At 37.9% G+C, this 23,203-nt stretch overlaps 2 protein-coding genes across 5 annotated transcripts; both read left to right on the top strand.

Annotated features, from left to right (window-relative positions):
• Nucleotides 1–162: 162 nt before the first annotated feature.
• Nucleotides 163–9,465, top strand: LOC106412464 (alpha carbonic anhydrase 5). Of its 3 annotated transcripts, none has more exons than XM_022702641.1 (9): nt 163–346; nt 525–636; nt 2,879–3,001; nt 3,159–3,376; nt 3,468–3,580; nt 8,498–8,600; nt 8,698–8,865; nt 9,054–9,107; nt 9,256–9,465. In XM_022702641.1, the coding sequence occupies exons 3-9, from the start codon at nt 2,914–2,916 to the stop codon at nt 9,334–9,336; spliced, it is 825 nt and encodes a 274-aa protein (XP_022558362.1). In that variant the 5' UTR covers nt 163–346; nt 525–636; nt 2,879–2,913; the 3' UTR covers nt 9,337–9,465. The 3 variants fall into 3 exon arrangements, with proteins under 3 accessions (XP_022558362.1, XP_022558358.1, XP_022558361.1); XM_022702637.2 differs by having other exon boundaries at nt 180–346; nt 525–594; XM_022702640.2 differs by having other exon boundaries at nt 180–346; nt 488–594.
• Nucleotides 9,466–10,981: 1,516 nt separating this feature from the next.
• LOC106415350 (helicase protein MOM1-like) lies at nt 10,982–19,786 on the top strand. 2 transcript variants are annotated; one of them, XM_048757881.1, is made up of 15 exons: nt 10,982–11,250; nt 11,455–12,692; nt 12,831–12,909; nt 13,014–13,262; nt 13,657–13,830; nt 14,111–14,990; nt 15,072–15,304; nt 15,676–15,780; nt 16,055–17,428; nt 17,533–17,688; nt 17,830–17,985; nt 18,071–18,389; nt 18,472–18,671; nt 18,758–18,971; nt 19,039–19,786. In XM_048757881.1, the coding sequence occupies exons 2-15, from the start codon at nt 11,461–11,463 to the stop codon at nt 19,608–19,610; spliced, it is 5,943 nt and encodes a 1,980-aa protein (XP_048613838.1). In that variant the 5' UTR covers nt 10,982–11,250; nt 11,455–11,460; the 3' UTR covers nt 19,611–19,786. The 2 variants fall into 2 exon arrangements, with proteins under 2 accessions (XP_048613838.1, XP_013711471.2); XM_013856017.3 differs by having other exon boundaries at nt 11,444–12,692.
• Nucleotides 19,787–23,203: the final 3,417 nt, after the last annotated feature.

Below are 23,203 nucleotides of genomic sequence, written 5' to 3'. Positions count from 1 at the left end.
TTCTTTCTTACAAGTATTTACGTAGCTATGTCATTGTCTTTTAAATTAAATAAAAAGAATTGGAAAATTATTTGTAACAACCAATCGAATATTCTATTTACCATAAATAAATATATTACCACTTAATTACTTCATCATATTTTGGACAAACAAACACAAACTGAGAGCTTGATCATTCGTTAACAGATTGGTGAAAGACAGATTTTTATGGGTTTCATTTTAAAATCGCAGCACCGATGGTTATATATTAACCAATATGATTACAACAATTTCTATAAAAAAAGGCAACGACATGCTTGATGGGATATCTATTGTGCCCTCTTCTGATCTTCCCCAAACAACATATGTGAGTTTTATTTTTATGAGTTTTGTTTGTGTTCATCTGCTAAGCCGTGTGGGTGGATGATTTTGCTTTTTCTTTGGGTTTTAGTTAGACGGGTTTTAAAAAGAAGTTGTACTGATGGTGAAGTTTTTATTTTCAAATAAGGAGTTATGGTTGCTGATTATTCACGTGCTATGAGCAGAGACGAATCAATCAAAGCTTTTAGTCAAGTTGAAGGAGAAAACTGATCTCACTATTGAAGCCACCGGCTGGTATATACATCTTAGCCCGAACTAAATTTTTCTATCTTCTCGGTATGGTTTGGCTTTAACATCTATTTTTTTCACGTTGGTTTCATTTTTTTTCTTTTCTTTCTCTTGCATCAATCTTCCGACTAACCACATGATAGGGAGAGTATAGTATTGTTTTGCATACCATGTGATTTTTTTAGATAAAATATAAAATCCCTTTTTAAAAAATCATTAGTATAATTACGCTTTTTAAAAAATTATGAATATAATTTACAAGAAATTCTATAAACTTCTTTTGTTTTAAGAAACATCTTACATTAGAATATACTGGTGTTATATAATAATAATATATGTGAATATCCCATTTTTAATCAAAACAAAAGATTATCGTAGATATTGGAACTTTAGATATTGGATATATCTAATTACTTTGAATTTTCAATATACAAATACAAATTAACTTACAAAAATCATAATATAAACGAATGCACCATTTTATTATTTCTTAAAAAGATTTATTTGAAAATTTGAACAATATATGGATCTATAATCAAAAAGACAGTTACACAGTCCCTATTTAAACTCCAAATATAAACCATGTTAACAAATATTAGAAAAATAAATTACCTATAAAACTATTCCATGATTTGATTTTATTTATTAAAATATCAATAATTAATTTGAACAGTATATCGATCTATAATTAAAAGATAGCTACTCAATCCCTTTTTAGACTCAAAATATTAACCATGTTAACAAAAATTTCAAAACTAAACTATCTATGAAACCTTCTTTTTTGAACAAAACTATCTATAAAACTATTCCAAGAAATTCTTTAAAATTGTTACTTAACAAAAAAATATAATATCTTATGTTTCATATATTCGTTTTATTCAATTATATTTAGTTTGTTCCAAATCTCCTATTTCCTATATAAGCTTTGAAAATAAATTCGGGTTGTAAATCTTAACAGAATGAATATCTAGCAACTAATACATATCAGAATCAAGGTTGACAACTAATATATGATCCATTTGACCCTCGATCAAGCTGTTACCTAACAAAAAAATATAACATCTTATATTTCCTATATTCATTTATACAATGAATATTTTTTTTTTTTAAAATGACAATGAATATTTGTTGAGCTAAGTTATACAATGAATATTTGTTTGTTCAAAATCTTCTGATCACAAAAAGGCAATATTACTCATTCTATTTATCGAAAATTCTATAATGACATCTATAATGAAAATTACTGGCCTCTCCAATGTTAAACATTTTAGTACAGATCAGTGGATAACAATGAGGATTAAAATCAGTTTCATTTTAAACGTTCTACAAATAATTTATTCAATTTTATATAATATTAAAAGTATATGAGACGTTTTTAAAAAATATTGTCAGATTTTTTTGGTTTTGACCGGATCAACCAGTGTCGAGTCACATGTTAATGGCGGATTTTTGGGTTTTTATCAAGTTTTATCGGGTTTTAAATTAATGTGGTTTTCACTAAATCCGAACCGGATTATATTCAAATCACTTGGTTTATCGGTTTAATTGCGGGTCACCGGATTTATCATTTAGACCGCGGAACCAGGTCGGGAATGGACACTGAATAAAGCTTACAAAATTACACTTTGATGATTATTTTTTTCAAAATCCAAAAATTTAACACACATACGAAAATAATTTAAATAAATCATGCACACAAGTTTTACAAGAAATAATATCCAATATTTAAATAATGACATTATTCTTTTCAACCAAAATTAATTCCGCCCTTTAATGTCCTGCGTCAAAATCTTGTTTTATTTCTTAAAACTACTCTTGTTACTCTGTAGAATTTTCATAACGACACTTACCTGCTCACGATGAGTTTAAATAGAAAATTAAAAATTAAAACTACTCCTATTTGTTTATTCCTAAGCTACTCTTATTAGATTGTAGAATGTAAAAGTATGAATAATTAACACATGTAATAACTAGAAGCTAGTAAAAATTCGACACACGATCTGTTTTTTAGAGTCATTCAACTTGTTCGGTGAATCACACCAAGATTATATATCTCCATAAATGCATGATACTAACACACACAAAGATATCCTACCCCTTTATAGAATTATAAACTTTATTAAATTACCAAAACCAAAAGAAACATAAAGGAAACTAGAGAAAATTAAGGTGCAGTCAGGAGCAAATAAAGGCATTTAAAATCTGATATATTGACTGAGAGAAATAAAAGAGAACAAATACAATTGTTTATCACCATATAGCCCCCTAAAGTTGTTTAATCTTCTTTCAGTATTTCACTCCCTGGTTTACACATAACATAAGACAATGAAGAGACCATCGATTGTATGCATCGTTTTCCTTATCGTCATCTCTATCACCACTGTCTCGAGTTCACCAGACCATGGAGAAGTTGGTAAGCGCTATTCTTAATTAAATCATCTTTAAATGTTTATCAGTATATATATAGCTTACCTCGAAAAGTTTGGTGTGTTTTTGAGAAATCTTAATCTTACGTTGAACATGACATGAAACACACTGATAAGCACATTCATCTTTCATATGATTCGTAGAGGACGAAACGGAGTTTAGCTACGAGAAGGGAGGAGAGAAGGGGCCAGAGAAATGGGGAACACTAAAGCCAGAATGGAAAATGTGTGGAAACGGCACGATGCAGTCACCTATTGATCTTACGGACAAAAGAGTCTTCATTGATCATAATCTTGGACCGTTACGCGGCCATTATTTACCTTCTAATGCCACCATTAAGAACAGAGGCCATGATATCATGGTAATAATCAACTAATATTATATTTTCCAATATATATTTGTTATATTTTTGAGTCATATATACAATAATTTTTTTTTTGTTAATGTGGTAGTTGGAATTTGAAGGAGGGAATGCAGGTATAGGTATAACTATCAATGGTACCGTATATCAGCTTCAACAGCTTCATTGGCACTCTCCTTCCGAACACACCATCAACGGCAAAAGGTTTCTCTACTCGTGTACATGTTTATTATACTGTAATCATATTTGTGAGAATGGTTATGTCACTGTTAAAAAAAGTATACATGTCTCGAGGGCTTATTTGATGTGATAGCACGCATGCAATGATTGAATAATGTTCTGTTGGGAAAATTATCCAATATCGATGAGATGAAGATGGTATTAGACAACTAGAAAATTTAAGAAGAAGACTCTTAATATTTAGGAAAGGGTTTACTACAAAGATTTTGTTTTTGGAAACTCTCTCTTACAAATATTTTCTCTCTTTGTTTTTCTTGATTCTTGGATGATTACAAATGGTGCTAAGCACCCCTATTTATACTAGTAAGTGGAGACTACAAGTTAGTTCTACACACTTCATCTTCTACACACTTCATCTTCTACACACTTCCTTTTCTACACACTTCTTCATCCTTCTCCATTTTTCTCTAGATATTTCTTCTTCTTCTTGGGCTTCTTGGGTCTTGGGCTAATGAGGGAAAAACCCAACAAATCTCCCCCTTCCCGATTTAGCCCGAAACCGTTGCCATCCCAGTGCCTTTGCAGCAATCTTCAAACTTCTTCAGCGGTAATACCTTGGTCATAAAGTCTGACCAGTTTTTGTCGGTGTGTACCTTTGTGAGATGTATGAGCTTCTCTTCAAGAACTTCTCGTATCCAATGATGCCGAATGTCGATGTGCTTCGAGCGAGAGTGAAATGTTGGATTCTTTGCTAGGTGAATAGCACTTTGGTTGTCACATAGCATGTTGTACTTGTCTTGCTTTACTCCCAACTCAAGCAAGAAGTTCTTCATCCATAGCATCTCCTTGCACGCTTCCGTTGCTGCGATGTACTCCGCTTCCGTGGTGGATAAGGCAACACACTTTTGTAGCTTCGACTGCCATGAAACAGCTCCCCCTGCAAAGGTAGTAACAAAGCCTGATGTCGATTTCCTTGAATCTTTATCACCAGCCCAATCTGCATCGGTGTAACCGTTCAGCTCCAATTTTCCATTGCCAAAACATAGACACTTCTTCGTTGTGCCTCGTAGATAGCGTAGGATCCACTTAACTGCTTTCCAATGCTCCTTTCCTGGATTCGCTAGAAAGCGACTCACAACTCCTACTGCATAGGCAATGTCCGGTCTGGTGCACACCATAGCATACATGAGACTGCCTACTGCTGATGCATATGGGGTAGTCTTCATTTCTTCTTTCTCTTTCTCACTTGTTGGACTTTGCTCCGAACATAACTTGAAATGTCCACCAAGTGGAGTGTTCACTGGCTTTGCCTTATTCATGTTGAATCTCTCCAACACCCTTTCAACATATCGTTCTTGGGATAACCACAAAAGCTTCTTTGGTCTATCCCGAGTGATTTTCATTCCAAGAATCTGTCTCGCTTGCCCCAAATCTTTCATTGCAAAGGACTCTCCTAGGTCATTCTTCAATGCGGCTATTTTGTTGCGATCTTGGCCCACAATCAACATATCGTCAACATAGAGTAATAATATGAGAAAGTCGCCGCTTTCGTACCTCTTTATAAAAACGCAATGATCGTTCTTGGTTTTCTTGAAGTTGTGATCCACCATGAAGGAGTCAAACTTCTTATACCATTGTCTTGGGGCTTGCTTGAGACCGTAAAGACTCTTCTTTAATCGGCACACCAAGTCTTCTTTTCCTGGAACCTTGAATCCTTCAGGTTGCTCCATATAGATCTCCTCCTCGAGTTCACCATGTAGAAAGGCCGTCTTGACATCGAGTTGTTCAATCTCCAAGTCTAGAACTGCTGCTAGACCAAGAACCACTCGGATAGAGGACATCTTCACCACTGGAGAGAATATTTCTTCAAAATCTATGCCTTTCTTTTGGTTGAATCCTTTCACAACCAATCGAGCTTTGTATCTTGGATTTGAGCTTCTATCTTCATACTTCAACCTATACACCCACTTGTTCTTCAAGGCTCTCTTTCCTTTTGGTAGCTTCATCAGCTCATAAGTGTGATTATCATGCAAGGATTGCATTTCATCTTGCATAGCTTCAACCCACTTATCTTTATGGGTGTCTCCTATGGCCTCCTCATAGCTTTGAGGCTCCCCTTCATCTGTAAGATTAACGTACTCATCTCGATAATATCTTACAGATGGTCTTGTCTCTCTTCCAGACCTTCTTGGCTCATGTTCTTCCTCTGGCTCCACTTGAACTTCTTCTTCACCTTCATCACCATTCGGATCCATGATTGGATCCCCTTCGCCATCATCTCCAATCACTTGTTCATGATCTTGAGGCTTATGAGAATCTTCATTCCTTACAACCCTTAGCTTTGGTTTCTTTGATTTGTTGATGTCTTCGATTGTTTGATCTTCGAAGAAAACAACATCTCTGCTCCGGATAACTTTTCTGTTAACCGGATCCCAAAGCCGATAGCCGAATTCGTCTTTTGGTGATCCAAGATAAATGCACTCTTTAGTCTTAGAGTCTAGCTTGGCTCGTTCATCCTTAGGTATATGGACAAACGTTCTGCAACCGAACACCTTCAAATGGTTGTAAGAGACCTTCTTACCCGACCAAACTTCCTCCGGGACATCGCCTTCCAAAGGAACTGATGGTGTAAGATTTATGACGTCCACTGCAGTCTTTATGGCTTCTCCCCAAAATGGTTTGGGTAGTTTAGCGTGAGAGAGCATGCACCGAACTCTTTCTGTGATCGTTCGATTCATTCTTTCAGCTAGCCCGTTCAGTTGTGGCGTCTTTGGTGGTGTCTTCTCCATCCTGATTCCATGAGCTTTGCAAAACGCTTCAAAGGGACCTCGGTACTCTCCACCATTGTCAGATCGAACACACTTGAGTTTTTGACCCGTACTTCGCTCTGCTTGGGCTACAAACTCCTTGAAAGCATCAAGAACTTGATCTTTTGACTTCAAAAGGTATACCCATACCTTCCTTGAATGGTCATCAATAAAGGTGACGAAATATGATGCCCCTCCATTGGATTTCTCGGACATGGAGCATACGTCAGTATGCACAAGATCAAGAATATGCTTTCTTCTCATAGGCGTAGATGATCTTCGGAAAGCGACCCTATGTTGTTTTCCGGCTAAGCAATCATGACATGGTGAGAGAGAAATACCTTTCATATCAGGAAGAAGTTTCTTGCTAGAAAGTATACTTAAACCTTTCTCACTCATATGCCCGAGTCTTCGGTGCCATATATCGATGTCATCACTTGCAACGTTTACTTCTTCCTTGCAAAGCTTGGCTTGAGTCACGTATAATGAGCCTTCTTTTCTTCCTCGAGCCATGATCAAACTTCCTTTGGTTAACTTCCATTTGCCACCACCAAAATGACTGTCCAAGCCGACATCATCGAGCTTTCCGGTTGATATGAGATTGAGTCGCATGTCGGGAACATGTCTCACATCCTTGAGAACTATCTTACATCCAGTGTTTGATGTAAGAATAACATCCCCCTTTCCAATGATCTTGCTTCTTCCTTGATTTCCCATTTGAACATTACCAAAGTCACCACTTTGATAGGTTGTGAAGAAGCTTCCATGAGGGGTGACGTGAAAAGAAGCACCAGAATCAACGATCCATGAGCTATCATCAGAGCTAAGATTACATTCTCCAACGAGATATAATTCTTCGCTCTGGTCTTCCACAATGGTGGTAGTCTTTTCTTCATGCTTCTTTGTAGGATTGAACCGGTCTGGTTTGATATTACCAGCTTGTTTGTCTTTCTTGAAAAACCGACATTCCGACTTCATGTGACCCTGTTTGCCACAGTAATAGCAAGTAACTCTCGGACGTGACTTGGATCTTCCTCGAGATTGGTCTCGTCCTCTGCTTCGGTTTTGACCACGAGTCTCTTCTCTACCTCGTCTATCAACAATGTTAGCTTCTGAATATGAACTCGAACCTCGTTCCTTCCTGCGAACTTCTTCGTTTAGAAGGCTATCAGTGACGGTGTCCATGGTAAGCTTTCCCTCCGGTGCTGAATTGCTTAGAGTGACAACTAGTGTGTCCCAACTCTCCGGCAGTGAACTGAGGAGTAAAAGGGCTTGCATTTCGTCTTCAACCTTCATATCAACTTTGTTAAGCTGATTTACAATCCCCTTGAAATTGTTCAAGTGCTCCATCATGCTCTGGCCATCCTTGTACTCCAACTTTACCAACCGTCGAACAAGAAGAGCTTTGTTTCGAGGTGTTTTCTTTTGAATCATGGATTCAAGTTTTGTCCATAATTCAAAAGCATTTGTGTAGGTAGAGACATGTTCAAAAAGAGATCGGTCGACATACTTACGGATTACGGCAACCGCCTTTCTATTAAGAATCTCCCATGCTTTATCATCCTTTCCTTCCGGCTTATCCTTCATGATGATGGGCTCATGCAAATCCTTACAATAAAGGTGATCTTCCATCATCGGTTTCCAATAAGAGAAGTTGTCCGTCGTGAGCTTGAACATGTCACCTTCAAAGGTAACGGTGGCCTCCATCTTCACTTCTTCAAAGATAACGGTAACCTTGCTCTGATACCAGCTGTTGGGAAAATTATCCAATATCGATGAGATGAAGATGGTATTAGACAACTAGAAAATTTAAGAAGAAGACTCTTAATATTTAGGAAAGGGTTTACTACAAAGATTTTGTTTTTGGAAACTCTCTCTTACAAATATTTTCTCTCTTTGTTTTTCTTGATTCTTGGATGATTACAAATGGTGCTAAGCACCCCTATTTATACTAGTAAGTGGAGACTACAAGTTAGTTCTACACACTTCATCTTTTACACACTTCATCTTCTACACACTTCCTTTTCTACACACTTCTTCATCCTTCTCCATTTTTCTCTAGATATTTCTTCTTCTTCTTGGGCTTCTTGGGTCTTGGGCTAATGAGGGAAAAACCCAACATGTTCATACATAGGTTTGTTCTCGAGGAACACATGGTTCATCAGAGCAAAGATGGACGCTTCGCCGTTGTGGCGTTCTTGTACAGCTTGGGACGACCTGACTCTTTTCTCCTTTCGGTATTGCAGTCTCAACCCCCTTATAGCTAACCTAATAAATCAATTGCTTCTATAGAACTACCGACTTGTATATTTGTTCTATGTTTTTTTTTTGTAGTTGGAAAGACAATTGAAGAGGATAACTGATGCACATGAGTCCGAGGATTTTGTCAGTTTGATTGATCCTAGAGCAGTCAATTTCAAAACAAAATTCTATTACAGATATTTAGGATCACTTACAACTCCTCCATGTTCTGAAAACGTTACTTGGTCCATTTCTAGAGAGGTAATCACTAGTTTATTTCCTATATATGTTTAAAACTATGTAGTTTTTGTATATAGACCTTACGTGTTTGTTTATTTGTATATTGCTCTCACCAATGCGTAATTAATGTGTATTGTAGTGATTATTAATACACACAAAGTTCCTTTTATTCTATTTGGTTTTATAATACATTTCCAAAAAAAATTCAGATGAGGACTGTGACATTGGAACAGTTGAACTTGCTTCGCGTGTCTGTACACGATGTGAGTGACTCGAATCTTCTCTTTTTTTTTAAACTAACAGTTAGAAGATGTGACAATGTATAATACATATTGTGATCATGTGACAGTTCGTTGCTTTCATTTCTAAGAAAGATAGTCTAATATAAAACTGTTTGTTTCTCTGCTGCAGCAATCTAATACGAATGCTAGACCGCTTCAACGGCAAAACGGGCGTCCCGTGAAATTTTACTTACCAGCATGGCATATTTAATTAATCCGAAGTTGTTGTTCACTCAATTTGAGCTTGGTTAAACCTAGTCTCATGTTAATCTCTTAGTTTTATGTACTGAGAACCAAATTAAAAGAGAACACTAATTAAGAAGAAATTGTTTTGAGTTCATTTTAAAGAGAGATATCACTTAAAAGTTGAGTATGTAGTTCTTCTTCTTCTTCATAACAATCTTGTAAGCGATAAGTTTCTGGATTCGTCGGAATAAACGTACTCTTCTTGTGTTTCAAAAAAAAAAAACGTACTCTTCTTACAAGCCTCTAGTTCTTTTTTTTTAACCGATGAAATTTACCAGTTACCGCCACATTGATTAAGGGCATCTGAAATGGAGCCTCTTAGCTCCAAAACCTAGGTAAAAAATTATAAAAAATTTGATGGGTTCCACACTATATTAAGGATTAGTCTTTTCTTATCCTTATATAAGAATCAATCCGTGAGAAATATTGTCACTGTTTGCAGATCCCGCTGTTAAGTGGCGACTTGCCATTGGTTATCTTTTTTTTTTTGGTTAAAAAATAAATAATAATAAAAAAAATAAAAAAGTGAATTTTTAAAGATTCTTTACCGAATCCACGGTTACAGATGGTCTAAGAAAATCAATTAAAACAAGAAAACAAAAAAAAGATAAAAACATCTCTCTCCTCCGTCCTTTTTCTCTCAAAAGTTACAGTAGGTGGTCTTTGTGTTTTGCTCCGGCGTTGGTTTTTCCGACGTCGGAAGCTACCTTCTCTTCCCGATCTAGTTTTCTCTTTGCTTCCTGATTCTAAAGAGATCCATCTTCGATATGTTTTGGTACTCTGAATTTTCATCGTTGGTGAGTGTCTGGTTCTTCTATGGATAGGACTAGTTTTGCCGGTTGTTTGAGTGTTTGGTGTACCGACAAGTTGGTGTGAGCTTGATAGGGCAAGGGAGAGCGTTTTCATGGTTGTGACTTAGCAGTCTTTTTGGTAAGGGTAATATGTTCAGTGGTTGTTTGCTGTTTGTGACTTCTCCCGTGAGTGTTCATGGAGAAGTTCTGTAGGCAAGGCTTCAGTTTCATGGTGTTTGGGTGAGCTTCTTTCTTTAGTTGTTTGTCGTGTATGTATCCAAGGTGTGTGGACCGAGTTGCGAGTTCCCCTTGTCGAGTTATGAAGTCTCCGGGTTAGTCTTATCGTTTGGCGGGCGAGGCAGCAGCGATAAGTGTGGTTGTATGAGAAGTGGAGGTTACCGGGTGGCGAGCCAGTGGCAGCAGCGGTAACTCCCTATCATTGGCGTTTACTCTTTTCTAAATACTGCTTGGTGTGTTGTTGTAGCTCTTGTGATGATTATCCGTTTATAGTGCTAGTGTTGGTTTGGTTATTATGTTTTATGTTTTTTTTAAGTCACCCTATGTGGGTTTAAGTCACCCCGATGTGGGTTTTAAGTCACCCCGGTGTGGGTTTAAGTCGCCCCTGTGTGGGATTTAGTTACCGTTTTCTATGGGTTTTCAGTGTTGGGGCTATTTCGTTTTGCCGTTAACGTTTGTATGAATTTTGGCCTTTTGGCGTATGAATGAATATCAATTTGAGAAAAAAAAAAAAAGGTCTAAGAAAGGGATGTAATCGTTGGGAATATATTTAATCACTAATTACATAGGAACCTCCGAATAAAACGACATATAAATGTTCTCACGAATCACACAAAGCGTTAAGCGAGAGACGAAGGAAGACTGTCCTTTGCCGCTTTAATCGCACAACCCCAAACACGCGTGAAGGTTGCATAAGCTCGAAGAGACGATTCATCGACGATTCCGCACCGGAGATCTCAGTTCGCTTTTCTTCGCTCGCAATTGGCGACCTCAAAGAGTCCGTCAAGCGATAGACTCTCTCTCTCTCTCTCTCTCTCTCTCTCTCTCTCTCTCTCTCGTTCGTGCAGCAGGTACGCTTCGTTTCCTCCTTTTTTTTCTTCTAGGGTTTCGTTTTTTTGGTCTCGAGCGAACGATTTAGGGATTTCTAGAGACTCAGCATCTACTTTGTGGAGAGATTCTAAGGCGTCTGTTAGATTGTAACAAATTGATCTTAGTGTCAGGCGTTTATCTGATTATATAGTCTTTGCCTCTGTTTCTGTGAAGTGTGATTTCAGAGGAAGATGAAGAAAGATGAGAAGAAGAAGGTTTCAACGGGAAGGACCATTTGCACCAGATCTTCAGCGGTAGCTTCTGCGTCAACAGTGCTAGAAACCACTCCTTTGAGGAGGTCAACCCGGGGAACACCGTCTACGAAGCCTATAACTCCAGCTTCTAGTACCAGAAGGTCTGGGAGACTCGCTTCCTCACCTGCTTCAGTTACTAAAATTTCTGGTGGAACTGAGAAGAAACCCACAGCAAGTCCCTTGCGAAGGTCTGGTAAGGGAAAGACTGTAGCTTCGGAGAATCCAAAAGGGTTATCGGATAAGCCTGACAGGAATGCAAACACTTCTTCATTGGGTGTTGAGGAGAGTAATGGCAAGAGGATAGACATCATAGAAGAAGAGTCGACAGATGAGATCAAGAAAGGGAAGCCTGAAATGACAGCTCGAAGTCTCAGGGCCTTGTATAGAGGGCATCTCAATACGGGATCTAATGCTTCTTCGAATGATGAGGAACTAGTAGTGGTTGGTTGTTCTCGCCGAGTACCTGCGGAAAATGATGATGCTAGAGACGATAACAGTCCACCACATGCGAATTCAGGATCTAAAGGGCTGCCGGTTGGAGATTTTAGTTTAGAGAAGGGACCTGATTTTCCTATGGAAGTAGCTAGGGATACAGAAAAGACGGTGGTTGATTCATCTCCCATGGTTGAAACTGGGGATGACAGTGTTATAGGTTCACCATCTGAGGATCCTGAACCACAAAAGCTTTGTGACAGTGAAACTAGCTTGGAAACCGACATAGACTTGGCTCTGAAAAGAAAAAGAGACACTGCGGAAAATGATGATGCTAGAGACGGCAACAGTCCACCACATGCGAATTCAGGATCAAAAGGGTTGCCGGTTGGAGAAACTGGTTTAGAGAAAGGCTCTGATTTTCCTGTGGAAGTAACTAAGGATATAGAGAAGACAGTGGTTGATTCATCCCCCATGGTTGAAACTGAGGATGGCAGTGTTATAGGTTCACCATCCGAGAATCCAGAACCACAAAAGCTTCGTGACAGTGAAACTAGCTTGGAAGCCGATATAGACTTGGCTCTGAAAAGAAAAAGAGACACTGCAGAAATTGTGATGGATGCATGTACAAATGCAGATGACCGCATTATGAGTACTGATGGGGTTATTCCTTTTCCACCCGTGTGCACAAATATTAATCAACCCGAAAGGTGTGGCACATGTCAAAAACGGCAAAAGTAAGAATTTTCGACTGTTGTCTGTCGTTTTGAAACCATTTGCCAATTTCAACCGATGAGTTTGGTTTGATATTTAGGATATATATAACTTAAAATATATGTTCTGGGTTGTAATTTTAGTTTTGCAAAAATTTGAAGGGTCAATGATAATTTTGAAGATCTCAGTGTTTGCTCCTGCATTGCTCAGCCAGTTCAAGGATCTGATCAGGTGGCACAGGTTGGTTTCTGATTGCTTACTTTGGACACACGTTAAAAGGTGGTCTGTCAAATTTGCTTATCCTTTACTTTTAAACTGCATATTTTTATTCTGCATTGCATTAGGATATGAAGGAATGCGGACCCGCTAAAAGCAAAGACTATGGGGAGAACAGGCAGAAGATGCAACAAGATAAATCATTTGATCCCAAATTGTTATCGATTTACACCGAGTATTGGGTTCCAGTGCAGCTGTCAGATGTACAGGTGGAGCAATACTGTCGGACTCTCTTCTCCAATTCTTTATCTCTTTCTTCGATGTTGAAGAACGATCTTGTTGGAGCTCTCGAAGAAACTCTCACTTCTGTAAGGAAAGTAAGTTTATTTGATAACAAATTTTATTCTTCAATGTGCTTGTGCGTCAAGGCCCCACTTAACAATGGCAATAAGTGAAAAGAATAAAAATGTATAAATAGATAAGGTGTTCACTGCATTGCTGCTAGAAAGTATCATGTGTCAGCTCCTAAGAGGTTGTCACATAGGTGTTATGCCTTACGGTTTTAATGTTTACTAGGGAAAAGGTTCTGGTCTATTTGCTTTATGATTTTCCGTAACACATTGAACTTGAAGTGCAAAAAAGAGAGGTTAGGGTCTGCTAAGATATCTGACTACTGTCTGTCAGCATCACGTTTTCCTAAAGTCTCATTCTTCATGTTAATGTGTGGAGATATTAAATACCTCCTTCGTGTGTTTGCAATTTTGTTGGCAGACCTGTGACCACCCATATGTTATGGATGTATCTTTGAAACAACTGCTCACCAAGAATCTGAAGTTGCATGAAATCCTAGATGTAGAAGTCAAAGCAAGCGGGAAACTTCCCCTACTTGGTGCAATGCTTACTCAGATAAAAGCAAAGGGTTTAAAAGCAGTTGTCTTCTACCAGGTGCGTTTCCATCACTTATGAATGAGGACAGTTCTGTGTTTGTCATAAATACTCACTTACTACAGTTTTTTAATATATATATATATATATATATATACACAAATATACATAGTATTCTGGCCTTTGCTTTGGACAATGGAAGTATGTTTTTGATCATGTGATCATGAGCTGTATATTAGCTATGAGATATGCTAAACTGGGATGTTTCTTCTCCTCTCCTTTTCGTTGTCGATATCTGTGCCTCATGAACGTTTGAATAGCTGTTTTTTTTTCTCAACAGGCAACACATAGCCCTGAGGGGCTTCTGCTTGGTAATATTCTCGAAGATTTTCTGATGCAAAGATTTGGTCAAAATTCCTATGAGCATGGGGTCTGCCTCTCGAAGAAGAACGCTATAAACAATTTCAACAAGGAGAGTGAGTGTTTTATTCTGCTGCTGGAAATACGTGCCTGTAGTCAAAGCATTAAACTCTTACGCGCTGAGTCTTTTATACTTTTTGGAAGCAGCCTGAATCCATCGCATGACGTTAAGCTCTTAGAGAAGATAAAGGTTGAGTCGTGTTCTGAAAGAACTAAGATTTTCCGGCTGTACTCAGTGTTTACAGTTGAAGAAAAAGCCCTGATTCTTGCTAGGCAAAATAAGCCTCTAGAGAACCTAAACCGTCCTCTCACACATGCACTGCTCATGTGGGGGGCATCATATTTATTTGATAAGCTGGAACACTTCCATGGGAGTGGAACCCCAGGTTCAGGAGTTCCATTTGAACAGTCTATTAAGGATGCCGTGATTCAGGAATTCTCGTCCATACTTTCTTCCCATGTTGGAGAAGAAAATGAAGGCAAGCTGTGTCTACTTTTGGAAGCCAAGCATGCTCAGGGAAGTTACAGCACTGATGCTACTCTATTTGGTGAAGAACATGTCAAGTTATCAGATGAAAGTCCAAATATGTTTTGGTCAAAGCTGATGAGTGGAAAGAACCCTATGTGGAAATACTGTTCGGATACTCCTCAAAGGAGTCGAAAAAGAGTACGGCATCTTCAGGGCTATGAGGAGACTACCAAAGTTGGCAATGGCGGAAACTTAAAGAAGAAAAAGAAGGCTTCAGATGATGTCACAGTAGATAACGCTGAAAGAAAAGCCTCTGGGAAGGATCACATGGGTAAAACAGTTCACTTCCTGCTCCTTTACCTCTAGTGTTCATTGAATGTTCCATTTACTTTGCTTACTATCTTTCCTTCAGGGCATTTGGAGTCACCAAACGTTGCAACACTCAAGTCATCACGTGGATCTGCTTCTGGTACTAATGACTCATTGACTGGAAATGGTGCTACTGGCTTGTATTCTTTGGGCTGTCATATCTCTGGAGTCCCAGAGGATATGTTAGCTGGCATTGATTGGCGACAAATTCCGCATGAGTCACAGAGGAGTCTCTATGCTGTTTTAAAGCCGAAGATGGCAAAACTTTGTCCTTCAGTAAGTTGCTTTCTCCACCTGCGCGACTTAGTTTAGCTTTTGATATGCAGATTGTATTTGGAATTGTTACCTCATTTCATGTTACAACCACATGGAAATTTTTAATGTTGTGGCATAGTACAGCCTTGGGTATTTATGCCAAAAGTTTGCTGTTAGTACTAAGTATAGAAACTGATATTGACTGATGCTATTAGTTTTGTGTATGTAGTACCTGCATTTAGGGTCTCATATCTTCATCTATTGGCTAATAAGTGTTTTCACTGCCGTTCCCATACTGAATACTTCTGTGATTGTTTCTGTTGCGCGTCTTCAGAATTGTACAAAAAGTATATCTGCCATGTTTAATTGGCTGATTTATCATTTTTTTTCAGGAAGATTCGGCAAGCATAGCTGAAAAGTTTCTTGAATATATTATTGAACACCACCGTGTCTGCACAGAGCCAGCCACCATATTGCAGGCGTTCCAGATAGCTTTGGTATGACAGCATTCACTTCGATAGTTTATGCATTGTTTCCTTTATCCTCTACCTCTTCTTGAATAAGATCATTATGTGGCATCCCTGCCTTTGTGGGAATGCATTACAAGTTCCGATCATAGTATATAAATTTACATTAATTGCTCTAGTTATGCTAGCTAGTAGCTAATATCTAATATAATTAATGCTTTATACGCCACAATGTAAAGCCTCAGATTACTGCATAATTTGTGATTAGTTCAAACACTGATAAGTTTTTCTTATGCACTTTCAGAGTTGGATTGCAGTCTCGCTCGTAAAGCAAACGTGTAACCGCGAAGAATCTTTGGTCCGCGCAAAATCGGAATTAGGTTTCAGTTGCTCTGAAGAAGAGGTAGATTATATATATTCTCTTTTGTGCTGCATGAAGAGTATATTCCTGGGCCGCACACGAAGTTTGCAGGTGGATTGCTTGGGTACTAATTCTAAGCAAGCAAAGGTGAATGAAAGTCTCTCAGGGGATACAGTGCGTCAGGAACAGAGTAACACAAAATCGATGCGTAGCTCAGTAACAAAAGATGTCGAAAAGACTATTAGCGACATCAAAAATAAATGCAGTAAGAAACTGCAGGAGCTTGTACAAATCCACGAGGAAAAAAAGGTGGATCTGATGAATAGGAGTGCTGACAAGAAGCAGGAACTTCAAAATGGGAAAAAGCTGGAAGTATTATATATTCGTGTCACTTGTTCAGGGTTAAGTTCGCAGAGCTTACTGGATAATCTTCAACGGGTGGAAGATGATTTTGAAAGAAAGAATGATGATCTCAAAATCGAGATGAATGACTGCCTCAAAAAACTAGAGGGAATGCACGAGGCTGAAAAGAAGAAGTTGGCTGAGGATGAAGCCTATTGGATTAGTCGGATAGAGAACTGGGCACAGGCACAAGCTGAATTAATAGATTGCTCTCCCATTCAAAGTGGAAACAACAAGCATCTTAGTGGATTAGGCACATCGAACACTTCCAAAAATACTCCTGATGTACAAACTTGCAATGATGCCAGCGGTGAAGCTACTTATGCTGATACAAGTTGCATGGTTGCCAAGGAAAAACAATTGCCAGAAGCAGAAAACACATTAAGAACCATGTCAGGTGGCAGCACTCAACAAGTTCATGAAATTGTGGCTTCAAGAAATGACAAGGCGTTGGTTATCTCGCCCGTGTCTCATGAACAGCCTACGGACAATGTGGCTACAAAGAGGCAGCCCAATGAGCTCGCTTCTCTTAGTGCGCCTGATATTTTGATTCCAGCTGGCTGTCAAGAGGAATCTGGGGCCTTGAACGTGCAGTCGTCAGAATATCCGAATTGCGTCAGAGTTACATCAGCGGCACCAGATGAAGATGTTCCCTCAAGGGTGGCAGAGATATCCCAGTCTGTTGCAAATCTTGCAAAGTCTGCCTCTCTAGAGTCTTGGTTGAATAGAGAGGAGGCTTTGGTTTCAATAGAAAATGATAAAACTATTCATTCGGGCTCTGACACTGATAACATTTTTGACCACCAGTATGAGGAAGCTTGTTCTCTTTACAAGGAGATTTCTGACGAGTTGGTGTCGCCTATACCTCACCCTGCGCCTGTGCTAAAGACTAGGGATTCTGCTGAATCTGATCAGGTTTGTTCATTTAATCTTTATAGTGCCCATTCTTCTTTTCCTGCAATAACAGTGGGTGCCGATCAGATACCTTTTTTGCTTGTTAAATTGATTTTTCTGGACAGGGTGATGACGAGATATGTCCTCTGCCTTCTTCACCGGCTGGACAGCAACCTGACCCAGCAGAAAAAAATCAGGGCAAGAATGTTGAAGCATCAATCGAGTCTCAGCCAGCTGTTTCAGAATCAGTAGAGACTGGTGGTTTTGCTGCATTCGAGCAGGTCCATATTGTAGACTTTATCTTTTGCGGTTTCAATGTTATCGATCTTTGTAATGTTCAATCTAAATTTCCTATAAAAAGAGCAGGGAAGTGTGGTTATTGATTAGGTCTCATTTTTGTCTTAAATTGACTCTCTGGACAGGGTGATCAAGTTGCATGTCCGTTGCCATCTTCACCGACGGGAAACCAGCCTGATTCAGGCGCCAACGTTGAGAGCCAAAATATCAGCACTTCAGAAGAGCCACACAATGCTGGTCCAGGTGTAGTAGAGACTGGTGTCACCGCAGTATCAGACCAGGTACTTATTATCGCAACTTAAGATGTTCTCTTTTGCTGTCAGAAACTATTACAACTTTGACATGCTCGTTCTTGATTTGCTGCAGGAAATAATGGGTGCTCAGGATCCATGCTCTCTGCCAACTCCATTGATTGGAACTCAGGCTGACCTAGCAACAAACACTGAGGGCCAAAATATTACAACAGTGGCTCAGCTTCATACAGCTGGATCAGATGCAGTAGAAACTGGTCGGGATGCATCTCCATTACCAGTTTCTTCGCCTGGAAATCAATCTGAGGCAGCAGTTAGCACTGAAGGCTTAAATAACAACACAACAATGGCTGCGCCTCGCACAACTGGATCAGAAGCATGTGAAATGGAAGTAGCAGAACCTGATGCTCAAGTAGAACAACCAACCTTTGCAAGTCAGTAACTGCTCTTTTGCATTTAAGTATAACGTATGTGTTTGCCAGAAAAACTGACAATCTGGTAATACCTTTTACGCAGACGTTGTCGATGAAGGTGTTGTGGAGCCTCCAGCAGGTGTAACAGCTCCTGTTTCTTCACAGCTTAACAATGCTACGGGACAGAATGCCCCTCCACCTGTTCCTCAAGTACCTTTCCCTGTGTTCAGTGACCCATTTCGGCATGAACTGGAGAAGCTGCGGAGAGAATCAGAGAACACAAAGAAGACTTATGAAGAAAAGGTTAGTTGTTCTCAGAGTATCAGTTACCTCCAGTTTTGGTTCGTTTTATCTCAATTTTCACTGACTCTTAAATTATCTGTGAGCAGATATCAGTTTTAAAAGCTGAATTCGACAGGAAGATGGCTGAACTGCAAGCTGAGTATCAAAGAAAGTTTCATGAGGTAGAAGCTGAGCATACAGCCAAAGCGACAAAGCTACAGACAAGCAAGAACTTTGTTATAATGAACAAGCTGTTGACGAATGCGTTCTTGTCTAAATGTACGAGCAGAATGGAATCTCATCCCTCCGCAGCTCCAAGGGGTAAGTGTTCGCATATTGGTTTTTAGATATAAAGCTATGAAGGCATAGTAACACTTTCTTTCTCCAGGTAGAATTCAGCAGCTAGCACAGAGAGCAGTACAAATGAGCGCACTGAGGAATTATTATACAGCTTCGGCTCCTGCTCCTCTGCAGCCTCATACATCTTCAGTTTCTCGCTCACCATACCTTCCTCCGAGTTCCACGCACTGCCCAATGCCTCAGCCAAGACAGCCTCTCATCTCCAACCCAGCTCCATCTTTTTCAGCTTCTCCTGCTAGTGCACTTAACTTAGCTGTCAATGGAAGACTAGTTTCTCCTGCACTGCATTTAAACCCATATAGTTCATCATCCTCACCAGTTCCCATCCCTACGACAACTACTCCAACCTCGTCAGCTGTTCCTCAAGCTTTAACATATTCCTCTTCAGTTCCCATCCCCATGACAACTACTCCAACCTCGTCAGCTGTTCCTCAAGCTTTAACATATTCCTCTTCAGTTCCCATCCCCACGACAACCACTCCAACCTCATCAGCTGTTCCTCAAGCTTTAACATATTCAACTGCGTTAGCTCAGCAGCAAGAACAGCAAGCAGCAAGAACAGCAACAGAACTTGGGAAGTGGATCGCAGAGGAGCAGTGATGTGGTCTGTCTCTCTGATGATGAGTGATGTAATCTTGTGATGTTTAGCGTATAATAATGATTGATTTAGAGTTGTATAACCTAATATTGTATGTATAATTAGTAGGATTTCCTATAACTTGAAACTTATGGAATCAAATTCAGTGAGGGACACGGTTCCCCACGGTTTTCTTGAATTGCGACGTTCGAGATTCAGGGATGATGATTACAACACAAGTGATGGGTGATTTAAACTACCACAAGTGTACTGCGAGTTTTATTACATAAAAAGAAATGGCTGGGGTGGGAAACAAATGATTGGTTAGTGATTTTGATTTAAAGAATTCAGTTTCTGATTATTTTTTATGGATTACGAGAAATTATGACAATCTTATAATATGGGATAAATACGGACGGTGGGCTTTATAAAACGTCATCAGTGGCTCGTTGGTGACTCATTCTCAGCAACTGAGGCTCGATAGCTCGAAGCCGTCCCCTGCGCCATCTTATATAATAAAGGAGACTTTAGTCTCTCCTCCTGCGTCTGCATCATCAGAGAGGTAAGGGTTTTTTGTGACACTTGGCAGCTCAGGAGTGGACTGGTGTTTTTCACGCTCTCACTTCCTTCTCGCTCTCACGCTCTCTCTTCCTCCTCGCGCGTGGCTTTCAATTTAATTATGTATTTTTGATTTTCCTTTTAATCCAACAAGCTACTTATTAGTTTATTTAATTTCCCTTCTCTTTCCACGATTTGGGCATGGAAGCGATGGAAACAGCGATTCCCCCCCCCCTTCCCCCCCCCCCCCCCCCCCCGAACAAAGCTCTGAGTTTCACGGGGGTTCATGGCACCAGATCTTTAGGGTCTCTCAAAGGTAAAGGTTCTTCATGGACTTCGTTTAAATCGAGTTAGAATGGGGACAAAATGGATTGGGAAGGGACATGACTAGATTTGATTTTGATTTGAAATCTGGTGATTTAAGTAAGGTGAGATGCGATTCAGAGTATTGGTTATAATTACGACTATCGAATGGTAAAGGAGATCGAGTTAGCTGGTGCAATTGACGATGATATAATAAATCTATTTAAAGACTGTTCAGTCTCCACGGTTCTATATCTTTGTACTTTCTTCCTTTTGACGTGTATTTCTGTCTGTGGATATGTGATATGAGATATTGATGTTTTGTTATTTAGTAGTAGGTTATGAGCTTATGATGCTGATTTTGCTTAGGACAAGAATGTCTTCAGGGATGATTGCCGAGAGAAATCAAGTTTTGCAGAAAAATAAGTGTGGTAACATGACATTTTTTTGTTTATTTATAATCTCTTCTTACATTTTTATATTTGCAAATGTGATAGTGTCTTCATATATGGCAAAACAGGGGAGTTTGTCGTCTATGTAGCTGATCCATGAATTACATTCCCATCTTTTAACTAAGAAAAAACTACTCCATCCAAATTTCTAATATGACCTTTTCTTGTGCCTCTTTCAGGTAAGAGATGCCATAACGTCATATCTTTCGACTTTATGCCGTTAACAGAAAACACCTGAAATCAACTTGGTGTACTTATATCACACCTCGTGGAAGAGAAACATGATATTGATGATTAATGTAATTTGTTATGTAATTAGTTTTTATATATGATAAGTTAACAGAAGAATAACACTAAGCTTAACCATTTCAATAGAAAACTGAACTTCTATATTCTACGGTCAAATAAAATATTGATCCAATAAAACCAAAACTTACATATCTTAATATGTTTTAATCAATCAAAATTAATTTACAAGAAGATTTCTGAAAAATTCAAATATATATCAAAGAACACTTTAAATCTATGTAGTGAAGTGTATATTAGAATACCTTACCATCAACAACTATATATATAAGATATAGGCCTGGGCATTCGGGGTCCCAATTGTGTTTCGGTTTTTCGGGTTTATCAAAATAAATCCCATTCGGGTTATATGAAAATTTGATTCGGGATCGGTTCGGGTTCTATCGGGTTTAGTAAATCTTCAAAAAGAACCGGTACAACCCGATGTACTTTCGGGTTCGATCCCAATCGGTACTTCGGTTTAAATGTACCTGATTTATAACTACTTTGTAACCAAAAAGTAAGTAAAATTGGTTACTTGGTTTTAAAATACTTGATTTGTACCTATTTTGTAACCAAAACATAAATAAAATCGGTTCAATAAAATCTATGTCATATTTCAATACATTTTATTATGTTTAAGTTATGGAAAAATATCAAAGAAAGTCTATAGATAATGATTTTGAGATAATATAAAATATGAACGATTAATTTTAAAATGGTTTAAGCTTGCACCAGTTAAACTTAATTTTTATAATATTAAAATTATTACCTCAATGACATGCTATTTTTTGTATAAATTAGCTCCGGTTTGTTTGTTTTTAAGGGTTCACTGAATTTTGATTTGGACTTCAATCCTAATAACGCTTAATTATAAATTAAAACTATTACAAAAAAAATATTTAGTAAAATATGCTTATAGTTTTTGAAGTTAAGACTAATAAAACTCACGAGTTAAAAAATGCTAGATTAGCTAAAAATAATGTGATTGTCAATATTAAGTAACAAGATTTGAATAAGAACTCATAATCACAGATAAAAATACATACACATATACCACCATGAAAATTAAAACTTTAACATACAACTAAATAATATCGAAGAGGAAAAAGAATATCTGGATTATCCTTGGAAAATAATCAACTCAGTTATTGCATTTAGACCACGATTAAGAATTCACTTATTGGATTTAATATCATTTTGAAGACAAAGTATTTAACAAATACGTTCATAGTAAAGTCCCTAACAAATTGTCACATTCATAACATGTATAAAGTATGTGAGGATTATTAGTATTTTAAGAGGATGAACAAACAACTACATTTATATGATTCATTTTAAAACATCATTAAACTATATTTACTTTAGTGCAACTATCAACTATTTATTATATTTTATTTCATTAATTTATAAAATCTATTTATGCTATTCATCTTTGACCTAAGCAACTATAAAACAAACTAATACACTATTAATTACCACTATCAAATAGATCAAAAACTCATTATCCAATCATTAGGAAACAAAATATAAGAATCCGGCGCGTGGCGCTACGCGCCGGAATACCACTAATATTAAATATATGCATCAAAAATAAAAATATTGAAAATATCTTTTTGGATATGAACTCAAATGATTTAATTAACATGTTTAAAAATTAAATTTAGTAATCCAAGTTTATTTTTTAACGTTGGCAATACAAAACTTAATTTTGCAATCAACTCACACTAAACTTATTAATTTCATATTTAAAATATTAAATAAACACTTTTCACTTAAATGGCTTAACTGCATAACAATAAAATTAAACTTAATCATCGATATTTATTTTTAAAATTGACTATTAAAAATAAAATTTGTTGAAACTTCGCGTTTGGAGATATGTTTCATGTCTATGACAGTTGATTAGTAAATTTGTTGACTGCAAATATTTGAATTTGAAATAGTAAATAAATTATTTTCCCTGTTCAAGTGGTTTGACTGAATTGACCTTATAATTAAATTTAACAATCCATATT

The sequence above is a fragment of the Brassica napus genome, chromosome C5 (assembly GCF_020379485.1).
Source record: "Brassica napus cultivar Da-Ae chromosome C5, Da-Ae, whole genome shotgun sequence".
Classification (NCBI taxonomy): domain Eukaryota; kingdom Viridiplantae; phylum Streptophyta; class Magnoliopsida; order Brassicales; family Brassicaceae; genus Brassica; species Brassica napus.
The sequence above is the reverse complement of the archived record's forward strand: the minus strand, read 5'-3'. Positions and strand labels throughout refer to the sequence as shown.

What these genes read in the sequence shown, in the direction of transcription:
- LOC106412464 (XM_022702641.1), top strand. Translation starts at nt 2,914, where the DNA reads ATGAAGAGACCATCGATTGTATGCATCGTTTTCCTTATCGTCATCTCT. An exon ending in CTGACTCTTTTCTCCTTTCG is followed by an intron (nt 8,601 to 8,697) that starts GTATTGCAGTCT and finishes TTTTTTTTGTAG; the next exon opens with TTGGAAAGACAATTGAAGAG. An exon ending in CTTGGTCCATTTCTAGAGAG is followed by an intron (nt 8,866 to 9,053) that starts GTAATCACTAGT and finishes AAAAAAATTCAG; the next exon opens with ATGAGGACTGTGACATTGGA.
- LOC106415350 (XM_048757881.1), top strand. Translation starts at nt 11,461, where the DNA reads ATGAAGAAAGATGAGAAGAAGAAGGTTTCAACGGGAAGGACCATTTGC. An exon ending in TGGCAAAACTTTGTCCTTCA is followed by an intron (nt 15,305 to 15,675) that starts GTAAGTTGCTTT and finishes ATTTTTTTTCAG; the next exon opens with GAAGATTCGGCAAGCATAGC. An exon ending in AGGCGTTCCAGATAGCTTTG is followed by an intron (nt 15,781 to 16,054) that starts GTATGACAGCAT and finishes ATGCACTTTCAG; the next exon opens with AGTTGGATTGCAGTCTCGCT.